The sequence below is a fragment of the Rhinolophus ferrumequinum genome, chromosome 15 (assembly GCF_004115265.2).
Source record: "Rhinolophus ferrumequinum isolate MPI-CBG mRhiFer1 chromosome 15, mRhiFer1_v1.p, whole genome shotgun sequence".
In the NCBI taxonomy this organism is placed as follows: domain Eukaryota; kingdom Metazoa; phylum Chordata; class Mammalia; order Chiroptera; family Rhinolophidae; genus Rhinolophus; species Rhinolophus ferrumequinum.
The window spans coordinates 47,312,230-47,326,089 of NC_046298.1; the positions used below are offsets into that span (position 1 = coordinate 47,312,230).

At 53.8% G+C, this 13,860-nt stretch overlaps 1 protein-coding gene across 5 annotated transcripts; it reads left to right on the forward strand.

Annotated features, from left to right (window-relative positions):
• The first annotated feature begins 4,337 nt into the window (after nucleotides 1–4,337).
• On the forward strand, nucleotides 4,338–11,574 carry MYADM (myeloid associated differentiation marker). 5 transcript variants are annotated; one of them, XM_033128289.1, is made up of 4 exons: nucleotides 4,338–4,595; nucleotides 5,208–5,687; nucleotides 7,562–7,627; nucleotides 9,150–11,574. In XM_033128289.1, exon 4 carries the CDS (start codon nucleotides 9,152–9,154, stop codon nucleotides 10,112–10,114), a length of 963 nt encoding a protein of 320 aa, XP_032984180.1. In that variant the 5' UTR covers nucleotides 4,338–4,595; nucleotides 5,208–5,687; nucleotides 7,562–7,627; nucleotides 9,150–9,151; the 3' UTR covers nucleotides 10,115–11,574. The 5 variants fall into 5 exon arrangements, with proteins under 5 accessions (XP_032984180.1, XP_032984178.1, XP_032984179.1 ...); XM_033128287.1 differs by lacking the exon at nucleotides 5,208–5,687; XM_033128288.1 differs by lacking the exon at nucleotides 4,338–4,595 and having other exon boundaries at nucleotides 4,916–5,687.
• Nucleotides 11,575–13,860: the final 2,286 nt, after the last annotated feature.

The following is a 13,860-nucleotide window of genomic DNA, read 5'->3' on the forward strand; positions in this document are numbered from 1 at the left end:
TTTTACGATTCTATCTTCGTCTTTAACCTTTGGCATTTTAATTATGAATGTCTTTTTTTGTTTTAATGAGAAATTTCCTGCCTTTTTTTTTTTTAACAGGACTTTATTGGGGAACAGTGTGTACTTCCAGGACTTTTTTCCAAGTCAAGTTGTCCTTTCAATCTTAGTTGTGGAGGGTGCCATTCAGCTTCAAGTTGTTGTCCTTTCAGTCTTAGCTGTGGAGGGCACAGCTCAGCTCCAGGTCCTGTAGTCGTTGTTAGTTGCAGGGGGCACACCCCACCATCCATTGCGGGAGTTGAACCGGCAACCTTGTGGTTGAGAGGACGCACTCCAACCAACTGAGCCATCCAGGAGCTCAGCGGAAGCTCAGCTCAAGGTGCTGGGTTCAATTTTAGTTGCAGGGGGCGGAGCCCATCATCTCTTGCGGGAGTCAAGGAGTCAAGGAGTTGAACCAGCAAGCTTCTGGTTGAAAGCCCACTGGCCCATGTCAGAATCGCACCGGCCAACCGCCTGAGCCACAAAGCCGGCCCTCCTTTCAGTATTTCCTTTGTCTTCGGGTAAAGAAAGAAATCATTGGGGGGGCCGGCCCGGTGGCTCCGGCAGTTAGAGCTCCATGCTCCTAACTCCAAAGGCTGCCAGTTCGATTCCCACATGGGCCAGTAGGCTCTCAACCACAAGGTTGCCGGTTCAATTCATCGAGTCCCTCAAGGGATGGTGGGCTGCGCTCTCTGCAACTAAGATTGAACATGGCACCTTGAGCTGAGCTGCCTCCTGGATGGGTCAGTTGGTTGGAGTGCATCCTCTCAACCACAAGGTTGCCAGTTCGATTCTTCAACTCCCGCAAGGGATGGTGGGCTGCGCCCCCTGCAACTAGAAACACCAACTGGACCTGGAGCTGAGCTGTGCCCTCCACAACTAAGATTGAAAGGACAACAACTTGACTTGGAAAAAAGTCCTGGAAGTACACACTGTTCCCCAATAAAGTCCTGTTCCCATTCCCCAATAAAATCTTTAAAAAAAAAAAAAAAAAGAAATCATTGGGGGGGCTAGATCAGGTAAGTAGGGAGGGTTCCAATACAGTTATTTGTTTACTGCCTAAAAATTCCCTCACAGACAGTGCCATGTGAGCTGGTGCATTGTTGTGATGCAAGAGCCATGAATTGTTGGTGAAAAGTTCAGGTCGTCTAACTTTTTCACGCAGCATTTTTGGCACTTCCAAATAGTAATTTGGTTAACTATTTGTCCAGTTGGTACAAACTGATAATGAATAATCCCTCTGACATCAAAAAAGGTTAGCAACATCGTTGCAACAAGTTTGTGAACTTAATTATTCAACCTCATATGTTTTCCCCAATTGAAGACAATATTTCCCAGTCTCTCTTACAGCTATATGTGGCCATGTAACTAAGTTCTGGACAATGGGAAATGTATGGGATGTATGTATGTATCAGGATCGCATACTTAAAAACAAAAAAGCATGCCAAACCCTTCACTTTCTCTTCCTGCTGGCTGCAATGCCAATGTAGTAATATGATCTGGATTATATGTTGTATCCCAAACAGAAACATGACGAGACACAGGAGAGAATGACTCCTTGAGACCATGGAGGCCCCATATCAACCTTGAACTGCTAATTGGATTTCCGACTCTGGCCTTCAGTACTGTGAGAGAATACACTTTTGTCATTTTAAACCACCAAGATTGGGATGATTTATTACAGCGCTAGAAAACTAATACAGCTGGACTGTCACAACTTCTCCCAGTGTTACATTAACTCTCCAACTCTGTTCCACAGCTTATTCTTCAGGAAACTTGATGTTTCAATACCCTTTTCTGGTCAACTGCACTGATGGCATCATGTGGATAAGATCTAAAAAGTAGGAAGGAACAGATAGATACACTGTATGTCTTGTCAAGACACACACATGCAGGGAGGCTGGGTTAGCTCAGTTGGTTAGAGCTCAAAGCTCATAACAAGGTTGCTGGTTCGATCTCCACATGGGCCACTATGAGCTGCGCCCTTCACAACTAGATTGAAACAATTACTTGACTTGGAGCTGATGGGTCCTGGAAAAACACAAATAAATAAAAGTTAAAAAAGAAAAAGACACACATATGCCAGAGCATGGGAGATAAACCCATGAAAACTGGGGAGCCTGTTTCCTTAGGGAAGTTACTGAGAATCCAACAGTCTGAGGACAGTGAGGATATCCCACATCACCAGATGAAGAAGTTACTACATCTTGAACCTTTTGCCACTAACAAAGGAGATAAAATCTCCATTAGAGCAGGTATTCCTTAGCCTGCTTTGTTCTCACTTAGAAGGCAGTCATAAATGTTAATATTTGTTGGTGAATGAATGAAACTTTCCAATGGACCAGAGTATGGAAAGAGCTGTGTGATATTGTGATAGATTAGCTTTGTCCCCAGTTCCTGGCACAGCATTCCTAAAACGCTTGTCATTTCCTGAGTGATAGGGGTGAGAGGAGTGTCTAGTTATTCATAATAAGCCCCTTTCAACTATACCTGAGTTTATGCTAATGAGATGACTCTGGGTGGGCCTCTAGATAGCTTTTGGATGGGGCTTTGGTTGCCAGAGGAACCAATCCTGTAATTCGAGGGTTAGACCTCCTAAGATTGAAGTTAATCAGGTATGGCCAATGATTTTAATCAATCATACCTACGTAATGGAATCTCCATAAAAACCCTAAATGATGGAGTTCAGAGAGCGTCCAGGTTGGTAATGCATCAAGGTGCTGGGAGGATGGCTGCACCGCACACCCCATATTTGGCTGTTCCTGAGTTGTATCCTTTATAATAAATCAATAATACTAAATAAAGTGACTTCCAGAGTTCTGTGAGCCATTCTAGCAAATTATCAAACCCAGGAGGGGGTCACGGTCATCCCCAGTGAGAAGTATGGGAGGCCTGGAACTTGCAGTTGGTGTCTGAAGTGGAGTGATCTTGTGGGACTGAGCCCTTCACTTATGGTGCCTAGAGCTCAGTCTAGGTCATTAGTGTACTGAGATTCATAATTAAATCGATTCACTGGGCACCCAGTTGGTGTCCCAAGAGTTGGAGAATTGATTGTTAGAGTGAACAACAACAAAAATGCACACACTTGGTGTCATGAAAAACAGTTTATCGTCTGTATCCCATGTGAACTCTACCCCCAAAACATCTATGACAGAGAATAAAGCCATCGGTAGATCAGACGACTGCTCCACGGCTCTCAGTCAGCATCTTTCCCCAGCCTCCCTGGTGCGTGGTCAATGGGCTCATGAAAAAAATGACTCATCTATGCTTAGCTGGCTATGTCACTGACGGAGGTCCACCTTGTTAACAGCAGCAAGCAGTGCTGAGCTCCCCTTGTGGGATGGTTTCTTAGGGAGCCCAGCCAAATACCTGGTCATCTGAAGAATACATGGGACCCCTTCCATCATGGAGTGGGTAGTGAGTTTCTCCTCCCTGAAATGATTACCTCTGGGCTGTTATTTGCTTTCCTAGCCTTCCGCACTCCTGCCAACAGCAGCATGTGTCTCCACTCAATGGCCCTATTCACCGTCATGTTAACCCATATAATATTGCTTCTGATCAAGGAACTCAGTGTTAGGAAGTCAGTGGGTGGGTCCATGTGCCCCATCACCCCAAAGCAGCTCGTCTCAGGGAACAGAGGCACGGCTTGTCTGAGATGGAGTTACAGTGCCAGGCTGCAGACAACATCGTTCGGGTCAGGATGTTGTCCTCCACGATGGGTAAATACTGAACCGGTGGCACATGTTTTTTGCCAGGTTACACAGACCCGAGAACTCTAAGGTATCACTTCTCAAAGGCACACCGCAATGACTCACTCTTTACATATTTGCTTCCTGTTTCCCTGCCCTGAACTCTGCACTTGTAGGGTTTTAGTGCCTAACGGGGGAATGAAAGGAAGGCTTCCACCAGGATACATGAGATAGTAAGTTGTGAGTCCATGGACACTGCCCATGGACTATTCGGGGTATCTCAGGAGTGCCACTACCGGGTCAGGCAAAGAGAGTGACTAATTTGGGCAGGAAGGAGGGGGTGGGGAGATGCTGCTTCGCTGGGTGCCAAGGGGGTGTGTGAATAGAACCTGGGGCCATCCCTGGAGAACCTCTAACTCAGACATCCTGATTCCTGCCTGTCCTGATGCGGGCTTCATGGAGACCTGTTCCCTAAGCAGGACTCAGAATGACAGAGGGTCTGTGCCTACCCCTTTTGCAGGGGCACAAAACTGGGCATACAGGCTCCACACCCCTCCCATCTCTGCCCTCCCATCGGCTTCTGCAGAGCTCGCAGTATCCAGTCCCCCCAGCCCCTCCCACCTCCGTAGGGCACGCAGCCGGGTATAAGGAGCTCCCGGACCCCTTCGGACCCCTCCTTTCACCACTCGCGCGGCCTCCACCCCTGGTCTCCGGCCTCAAAGCTTCCTCCTTCGTGGGCCTGGAAGGCACCCAGCAGCAGCAGCGAGGTCAGCGCCCCGTTAGCTCAGCGTTGCTGAGCATCCGCAGTCGCCAGCAGGCCCCGCCCCGCGGCATCCGCGAGCCAGGCCGCGCCGAGGACTGCAGAGAGCGGTGAGTGTGCTCAGCCGGCAGGGAGGGACCCAGGCGGCCGGGCCCCCGCCTCGCCCGACCCCAGACCGGGCAGCCGGACCTTCAGATCCTTCTGGCTTCTTGGCTCTGTCAATCGGTGTCAGGGCCCCAGAGCCTCCCCTAGAAAAGGACCCCCTCAGCCCCTCCCAGCTCGGGGACCCGAGCACACCGGCCCCTGGAACCCCTCCCCTCGTGCAGGAACCAGGAATCTGGCGCCCCCAGCCCCGTCCTCATTAAGCTTCTGAGCCCCTCCCTCTTTCCAGGAGCCAGGAATGCAGGCCAAAAATATCTCTCCCTTCCAGAGCCAAGAGGCTCCGCTTGCAACCGCTTCTACTCGGAACACCCAGGAGTCTGAGCTTTGACTGCTCTTTTGAGCCAAGAATCTGGGTCCCCAGATTGCGCGTCCTGTGGAACCCGGGAGTCCGTGCCCCCAACTCCTATGGCTCTAGATCTAGGAATTTTTCTACCAACACCACCCCGCCCTCTGTGACATTTGGGACCCAGGGATTCGACCCACCAGTTCTTGCTCCACAAGTCCCAGTGTAAATGACGCTTAGGGGACTCATTTTGTTCCTCCCTGATCCTTAAATACAGGAATCCAACCACTGTTCTTTTGGGGACCCAGGAGTCGGGGACCTCAGCTTAGAAACCTTCTGAAGCCCAGAGATCGGTACCTCTTTCATCTTACAGGTCCAGGAGACAGAAACCCTAACTCACAGATCCCATTACACTGAGGCTCGGTCCCCAACCCCCTGCGATCCAATGTCCAAGATTTCATCCGTCCTGGAAGGCGGGGCTGGAGCATACGGGGAGGGAGGGGGCAGAAATGGAGAGGGAAAAGTGAGGTGAGACTAGGGTGGGGACGTGGGCTGAGGGTCTCTGTCATAAACAAATGCTAAACAGGCGGGTAGCCGTGGCAACGGCCTTCCCGGGCCTCCCCTGGAGACACCACTAGGGCAGTGTCGGGGAGGGCAGCCCCCAGGAGCCCCAACTCCTCCAGCTGTTGTGTCTTCCTGTTTTGTCACCATGGCGACAGTGACCTCAGCCTTTTACCCCCCACCTCCGTCAGAGCGGGTGAGTAGAGGTTCCTTTATCCTCGAGGGGCGTGGTCTTGCGTTGGCCCCTCCCCAGGGCGGGGCTGGGGTAGCCCTAGCTCTGGGGAGTCCCTGTCTCGGCCTGAGCCCGACGCTCCGGCCCCTCTTGTGGCTCCGCCCTCGCCCCCGCCCCAACCCGCCAGCACCACCCCGTCCGCAGACCCTTCTAGTCTGCAGCGGTCACCTCTGCTTGAGCTGCAGCTGCCACAGGCCCGTGAGGTGAGGCTGCGGTGACTCTCGAGGGTGTCAGGATTCTTGGGTGCAGAGGGAGGAAAGGGCTGGGATTCAGAATGTCTGAGTCCCTGGAAAGACTGGGGCTGGGCCAAGACTCGCGTTCTGGAGAGGAGAGGGCTGGGAACCTGGACTCCTACAGGTCATACGTCTGAAACTGGAGGAAGGACGGGGGACCTGGACTGCTGGGTCTGATGGAGGAGGAGGCTGAGGGCCGGGACACCTGGGTCTGATGGAGGAGGGGCTAGGGGCCTGGACTCCTGGGTCTGAGGACGCAGAGGGATGGGGACTCTTAGGATCCCGGGTTGAAGGGGGCTGAAATCTGGTACGAGGACGTCCTCAGGAGGCGCTTGGAGTTGGCAGTCCTGAGTTTGGGAGAGTGGCTGGAGTTCAGAATTACTGACCTCCCCACTCTGGGGACAGAATCCAAACTTTGGACTGGAAAGGCCGGGGGTAGAGGTCCAGCACCTATGCTCCCGAAACGCGGTCGGAGCTGGCAGACAAGAGCCCGAAGACCGAGAGAGGAGAAGGCTGAGGCGCGCCCCTGGATGTTGAGAGCACGGACTGATTCCGTAGAGAGATGGGGTGTGGTACTGGACGTGGGGGGCGGGCTGTGGCCGCGGGAGTCCAGAACTGGGCGGGTTGTTCCTCTCCCTCCTCCAGTGTCCGGCCGCGCATTCCTGAGCTCTGTCTCAGGCGACCCTGAGGGTGGCCCCTTGAATTATCCTGACTTCCCAGGACACTTCAGGAACTCTGGCCCGTCTTCTTCCTCCTGGGCGGTCCCGACTTCCTCCTAACGGGTGCTGGAGGGGCGTGAGGGAGGCACCTTCCAGGTTGCCTGGGAGATCTGTCTTCCTGGAGGTGGTGGGAGGCTACTCATCTCTGTTGTGGTTCCAACGCCGTGCACAGATTAGGGCCTCATGGCGGCGGGTTTCCATCAGGCGAACCCGGGGGTCCCGGTTCCCGGTCACTCCGCTCTTAAAGACCCTCTCGGGAAAACCAGGCGACCAGCCCGTCTTCATAGGGACCCAGAACTCACATGTTGAACGTCCCAGAAATTTGGGACCCAGGCCTTACCCGCTATGACCTGGAGTCTAGGGTCCCTCCGCCTCACCCTCCCGAAACCGACCAGCGGGGCGGGCCCTCCCGGAGATCAGCGCGGGGCTGGGGTCCCGGGGCTGCTTCCCGGTCCCCGCCACATTCCAGAAGGCTGGGCTGACTTGAAGTCCTAATAAGGATAGGAGACGCGGCGCTCGCCCGGCTTCCCGCCCCCGCAGCCTCCGCCCAGGGCCCGCCCGCCCGCCACCCCGCGGCAGCCGGGCGGGGGCAGGGTTAAGACCACAAGCGCCCACGCCGGCCCGTGGGGCGTGCACTTTCGCGGCGCAGCCTTTGTTTCGGTCTCCGCAGTTTGGGGACTAGGAGAAGGGGCGGGGCTGCCCTGGGGTCATCTCCCGGACCCGCCCCGGCTGGGAGGTGCGCCCAGGCTGCGGAGTCTTCTGGCGGATTCCCGGCAGGCCCCCGCGGCGGGCTGACGGGCCGTCTGAGTCCTGGGAAGGCGGAGCCGGGACTGAGCTGGACGCTGATATTTTTTCTCCCTCCTGTGCTCTGACTAACCTTTTCCAGGTGTCTGATTTCATCTGCTTCCACAGCCGGATCTTTCTCCGTCGGGGTCCTCACCTAAGACCACTGGTGAGTGGGCTTAGGGCCTGGACTCTTGGGTCTGTAGGAGGAGGGGCTGGGGGATTGGGATTCTGGGGCTGGGGAGGAGGGGCTGGGAGCCCGGACTTTTGTGTCAGGGAGGAGGTGGCTGGGGGGGTCTTAAATATTTGGGTCTAAGAGTGGATGGGGCTGGGCTCGTCGATTCCTAGATACTGAGAGAAGTACCTGGGAACAAGGAGAGGGGCGCAGACTACCTGTGTATCTGAGGAAGTGTGTCCTCAAGCTGGTCTGAGTCCTCCGGAAGCTACTGTGCAGGCGGCGGGGCTGGAAGCAGTTAAAGCCTATTGTGCAGGCGCCTGGCACTGGAAGAAGAAAGTTTTATTTCCTTGAGCTGAGAGTAGCCTTCTGAACTTTTCAGAGGTGGCAGCTGAGACGTTTTCGGGCCTGAGGGAGGATCTAGTCCCCAAGAGGCTGGGTATTGGATTCCTGAGGATCTTTAGGACAGGAGGTAAAAGCTGTGGGTTCTGAAGAATGAAGTTGATTTCACGGAGTGCCGGTGTCTGGTGTGCTTAGGGCTGAGGGCCCAGTGTCTTGAGGTCTGAATCTGTATAACCGAACCCGGGAGGCCTAGAGATCTCAGGGGAAGCAGCGGGGCCCTGGACAGGTGGGAAGCTGGGAGCTGAGTTTCCCTGAAGTTGGGGAACTTGCCGGCTGTGTTCCTTAGGGAATTGGACTCCACGTGGGGGAGGGGGAAGCACCACTTCCTTTGGGTGGAAGTTCTTCAGATGGAAATCCCAGGTGGGAGGGTGGAGACTGCTGATTTCTGAAGTGGGGGTGTGGAAAGGTGGGGGTGCTGCCCAGAGATTAGCAGCAGTTCCAGGGCCAGGTTGGAAGCTCTGATCAGATGTGCGTCCCTGAGAACACTCACGCATGGAGGTTGGACTCTTGAATTTTTGGAGGCTGGAAATATCTAGGCCTATTAGATGAAGGAGGAAGTTGGGCACAAGGGCTGGGGTGCAGCGTCCTGGACACCCAAAAGGAGGAAGTTGAGAGAGAGAGATGGGTCAAGAGCTAATAGAAGACAGGTCCTCTGTCCTGTTGTTCTGACAGTGGGGGTGGGGGCGGAGAGGAAGGGATGCATCAGAGCCCAGTTTTGAATGGCTGGGTTGTCATTCCCTGGGGGAAGGAGGGCAATCTTGAGTGTTTAGAGTGGGAAGAAAGCTCTGTGGTTTTACAGGAGTTGGGTTGCAGGGAGAGGAAAGGCACAAGTTGACAAGGAGAGAGATAGGGGCCTAGACTCCTAGGTTCTGACATGGGAGGTAGGAGACCTGAGGCCAGAGGGGAGCAGGGGGCTAGGACCTGGGCGACCAACTCATCCTCTTAGGCTTGGGACTGTCCCACTTTGAAAACTGAAAGGCCTGCATCTGGGACACTCTCCAGCTAGAATCCAAGTTACTTTGTCTTCGTCCCCCTCTCCTCCCTAGAGGCAAGAGCTGGGGGCCTGGATTGTAATAGTTGGAACCTTCTTAGGACATCTTTTCTCTTCCTGCAGCCATGCCGGTGACAGTGACCCGCACGACCATCACGACCACCACCACCTCAGGCCTGGGCTCCCCAACCATTCTGGGGTCCCCTCGGGCACTGACCCAGCCCCTGGGCCTCCTTCGCCTGCTACAGCTGTTTTCCACCTGTGTGGCCTTCTCGCTAGTGGCCAGCGTGGGCGCTTGGAATGGGTTCATGGGGAACTGGTGCATGTTCGCCTGGTGCTTTTGCTTCGCCATGACCCTCCTCATTATCATCGTGGAGGTAGGTGGGCTCCAGCCACGCTTCCCACTGTCCTGGCGCAACTTCCCCATCACCTATGCCTGTTATGCTGCCCTCTTCTGCCTCTCGGCCTCCGTCATCTACCCCACTACCTTGGTCCAGTTCATGTCTCCTGGCCGCTCAAGGGACCACGCCATTGCTGCCACCGTCTTCTCCTGCATCGCCTGTGTGGCTTATGCCACTGAGGTGGCCTGGACCCGGGCCCGGCCCGGCGAGATCACCGGCTACATGGCCACAGTGCCAGGCCTGCTTAAAGTGGTTGAGACTTTCGTGGCCTGCATCATCTTTGCCTTCATCGTGGACTCTTACCTGTACAAGTACAAGGCAGCCCTGGAGTGGTGCGTGGCCGTCTATGCCATCTGCTTCATCTTGGCGGCCGTGGCCATCCTGCTGAACCTGGGCGACTGCACCAACATGCTGCCCATCCCCTTCCCCACTTTCCTGTCTGGGCTGGCCCTGCTCTCCGTCCTTTTCTACGCCTCGGCAATGGTACTCTGGCCTCTCTACCAGTTCGACGAGAAGTACGGCGGCCAGCCCCAGCGGCGGATGGATTCAAACTGCCGTAATAGTCACACCTACAGCGTGTGCGCCTGGGACTCCCGCCTGGCTGTGGCCATCTTGACGGCCATCAACCTGCTGGCTTATGTGGCCGACCTGGTGTACTCAGCCCACCTGGTCTTTGTCAGAGTCTGAGGCTCTGACCAGGAGCTCCCAATTCCCTCCTCTCTCCAGAGGTTTTTTCACTGAGTTCACTGATGTCCTCTACCTGGCTTCCCTCTCCTCCCTTGTTTCCTTCCCCATTCAGCTCACTCTCTTCTGTTTCATTCACTCCTGCTCTCCCGTCCTGTTTATCGGTCTCCTTCCCTTCCTGTTTTGTTTGGTTGCACATAATCTGTTTTGTCTCCATTTTGCCTCTTTCTCTTTTCACTCTCTTCTACTTAGTCTGTTGGTTGGTTCTTTTCTGGCTGTCCTGTTTGTTTTCTAATCTGCCCATTTCCTCTTCCCATTTTCCTTCTTTTGATTTCCTTGGGAGCCCTGAAACTTTTTTGTTCTCCCCCCACTACCCCCACCTCCAAAGGTGCTGAACTCCACCATGCCATACCCCTCTTTGCAGCTGTTCAGACCCTGGGCCTCCTGCGGGGCCTTATTGCCAAAGCATGCCTGCCCTCCCTGGCTGTGCCTTAGTAGATGTGTATGTGTGTTTTTTGGGGGTTGGGGGGGATAGCTAGGGAAAAAAAATCCCTAGAGGTCAGTCATTTCCAGTGGGCTGGAGGCCTAAAGTGCTTTCCCTGGGTCCCGAGGCCCCACCTGGCACTTAGCCTCACCTGAGATCGGCTCTACAACTTTTGCCAGGCTTACGAAAAACCCACTGCCTAGAGGCCATCTTAAAGGAAGCAAAGGGTGGTTGGTGGATGCCTTCCCCCCCAGCTACTCCCTGGAGTATCAAAAAAGGAGCTGGAGGGGGTAGCCAGTTAGCTCAGATGGTTTAGAGTGCAGTGCTCTTAACAACAAGGTTGCCGGTTTGATCCCTGCATGGGCCACTGTGAGCTGTGCCCTACACACACACAAAAAAAAGCTGGCAAAGAACCACAATGTGTTGAAGGCAACTATCTGATGTATTTGTGAGGGGCAGTGATATGGCCCTCCAGCCTCAGTGTTGAAAATAGCATGAACTGCCTTTGCTGGGAGGTGGAGAAAATGGCCACTGCTGGCCTTAAAGGGAATGTTAGCCTGGGTTTTTTTTTTGTTTTTGTTTTTCCCTTTTCTTTTTCCTGGTTGCTAGGGCAAACATTACTGGGTGGACCTATTCTTAAAGGGGACGTTTCTTTTCAAAAATTTTTTTTTATTTGTGGGTGGGTTGGGCAGGTGGGGATTGCTGCTGCCATAGTCAGAGGAATTGCATTGCTTGAATCTGTGATACACACACGTTTCTGTGTGCTAGTTGCTTCCTGCTGCTGCTTCTTCCTGCTTCTCTGGGAGTCACATGCATAACATGATATATAAATATATATTTTATTTTTTTTATTCCCTGGAGCTTCTGGTTCCCATCAGCCCCTGATGTCAATCATAGAGGGAGGCCTTATCCTTTCCCCACTACCACACCCATGTTTTAAAACAATTTTTTTTACCTCGATATAAAGATAAAAGGAAGACTTGTGCTTGCTTTATTATTGGGGAGGACTCCAGGAGATGGGGCCCGGCCTAGATTCCTGGGTCTGGTGGGAGAAGGGGATTGGGGCCAAGACAACTTTGGCCTCATCAGAAAATACTAGCTGAGTCTGGATATTCTAAATTACTTTCAAACCAGGAGAGCTAGTTAGGACAGAAATGAACAAGATTTCTCCCTCCTTGGAGTCCCATGAGCACCTCAGAAATACAAGGTCCCAATCTGAGTGTGGAATCTTTCCTCCAATATCAACTCTTCCAGGCTGGGGCAATAACTCGTTTCACCGGAGCTATTGCCCCAGCCTCCTCCTTGACCATCTTACTTCTGGCCCACCCTGGCCCCAGAGGGTGCTTCCAACAGCCAGGTCTGACCCTGCCCTGCCCTGCTCACATCCTTCCATATCCCACTCCACGTTGCCTATAGATAATACCAAAGCCCCTCAGACAGCCGTTCAAGGCCTTCAGGATCCGACCCTGCCTACTACATTCCCACTCAGTTCTAAGCTCCCTGTCACACCTGGTCAATAGACCTTGATAAAAGATCAAATGAATTACTCCTGAAATGAGTCTGTCCCACAGATCATCTTGTCCGGTTCTCCAGCCTGAGGAGAATCATAAATATATAAATCCAGGGAAATTCCGGGATCATGCCGCCCATTTTCTGCATTCACACCCACTAAAGCAGTTGGGAAAAATAATTACAAGGGAGGGAAGGATCCAGCCGGAAGAGGGGAATGGCTAACTATGCAGGGCAGGCTGGCACTCCATTTTGGTGACGAATAGTCACTGATCTCTGCAGTGTCCACCCAGAATTCCGACCACCAACACCTGCTTCCTTAAAGGGTGTCTCCTCCCTCTGTCCCTCTGCTGCTGGGGTTCTCTCCCACCCCATCCCTTGCTTAAACCCCTTCTGGCGGGCACCAGAGAATACTGCTCTAGAACCCGGTGAAACGTTGGTAACTAGGGAAGGAACCCGGGAGCGCTGAACAGAGCGCGGTGGGATTCCGAGATCCGTTTTCGGGGCGGGGGCTACCCCCGCGCTCTATCTGCTCTGGCACACGGCGGACGCCTGGAGGTGGCTGGAAGGCCAGAGGACCCCATTTTTTGGGGGGGGTTAAGAGAACACTCAGATTCCCCCACCTCCTCTTCGACTTCCGGTAGCCCCACCCGATTCTAAAGAGTCCGGGGAAAGTGCGGTGGGCGTCCCTAACACTCAGGAATCGCCTCAGCGCCTCACCCCGCCTCGCGGGGCGTGCCGGGAGAGGGAGTTCTCGGTCACGTAGCGAGAACAGGCGGTCCGCAGGCTGGGACTACAAGTCCCAGGAGGCACGAGCGCCTTGCAGCCCGGGAAGGGCCGTGGTTGCCTTTGGCAACAAAACGGGTCTCCTGGAGCGAAGATTGGCACGCGCTCCGGAGCTAGGGGAGACGGAGCGCGACCTAGAGGGGCAGAGGCGCTGGTGGAGCGACGGAGGGGCGACAGGAGGAGACCCATCGGGCCGACGTTCGAAGAGATCCTCCCAACCCCCGGACCGATTCGCAGACAGAGAACTCCAGAGCCAGAGAAGGACAGGGACGGAATCACAGAAAGACATGGAGGGAAGGAGAGTCAGACAAATAGAGAGTGGCTGAGAAAGGGACAGAGATGGGGGAGAGGGAGAGAGACCCCCAGCAACAGAGGGAGAGGGTGGTTCGGGAGAGGGACAGGCACAGAGAGATTAGGAGGAAGAGGCAAGCACGAACAGAGAGATTCACAGAGACAGAGAAAGCATTTAGAAACGGAGAGAGAGGAAAGACAGCAAGGATTTAGAGTGTAGAGAGGGACATCCCTGGAGAGACAGAGAGAGAAGAGGACGTAGAGAGAGAAACAGGGAAAGAGAGAGATGGAGGGAGAGACAGAGACAGAATCACAGCGAGAGAGAAAGAGAGTCAGAGAGTTGGAGAGACAGAAAGGAGAGATAAAAGCATTTACAAAGACGAGAACACAGGGAGGGAGAAACAGCAGGATTTAGAGAGACGCCCAGAAAGAGAGGGAGACACCAAGACCTAGAGAAGCGTAGTGACACCAAGACCCAGAGAGAGTCACAAAATGAGTGAGACACACAGATGGGAGAAAACAGAGAAAAAGAAATCAGAGACAAGGAAAAGAAAACCCATCTACCCAGAGACAGAAACAGATAGAGCAGGAGCGCCAGGAATCCACGGAGAGGAAAAGAGACAGACAATCCCAAAGGGAGACATAGCCATAGAAATTCACAGAAGCTCCGAGAGTGAAG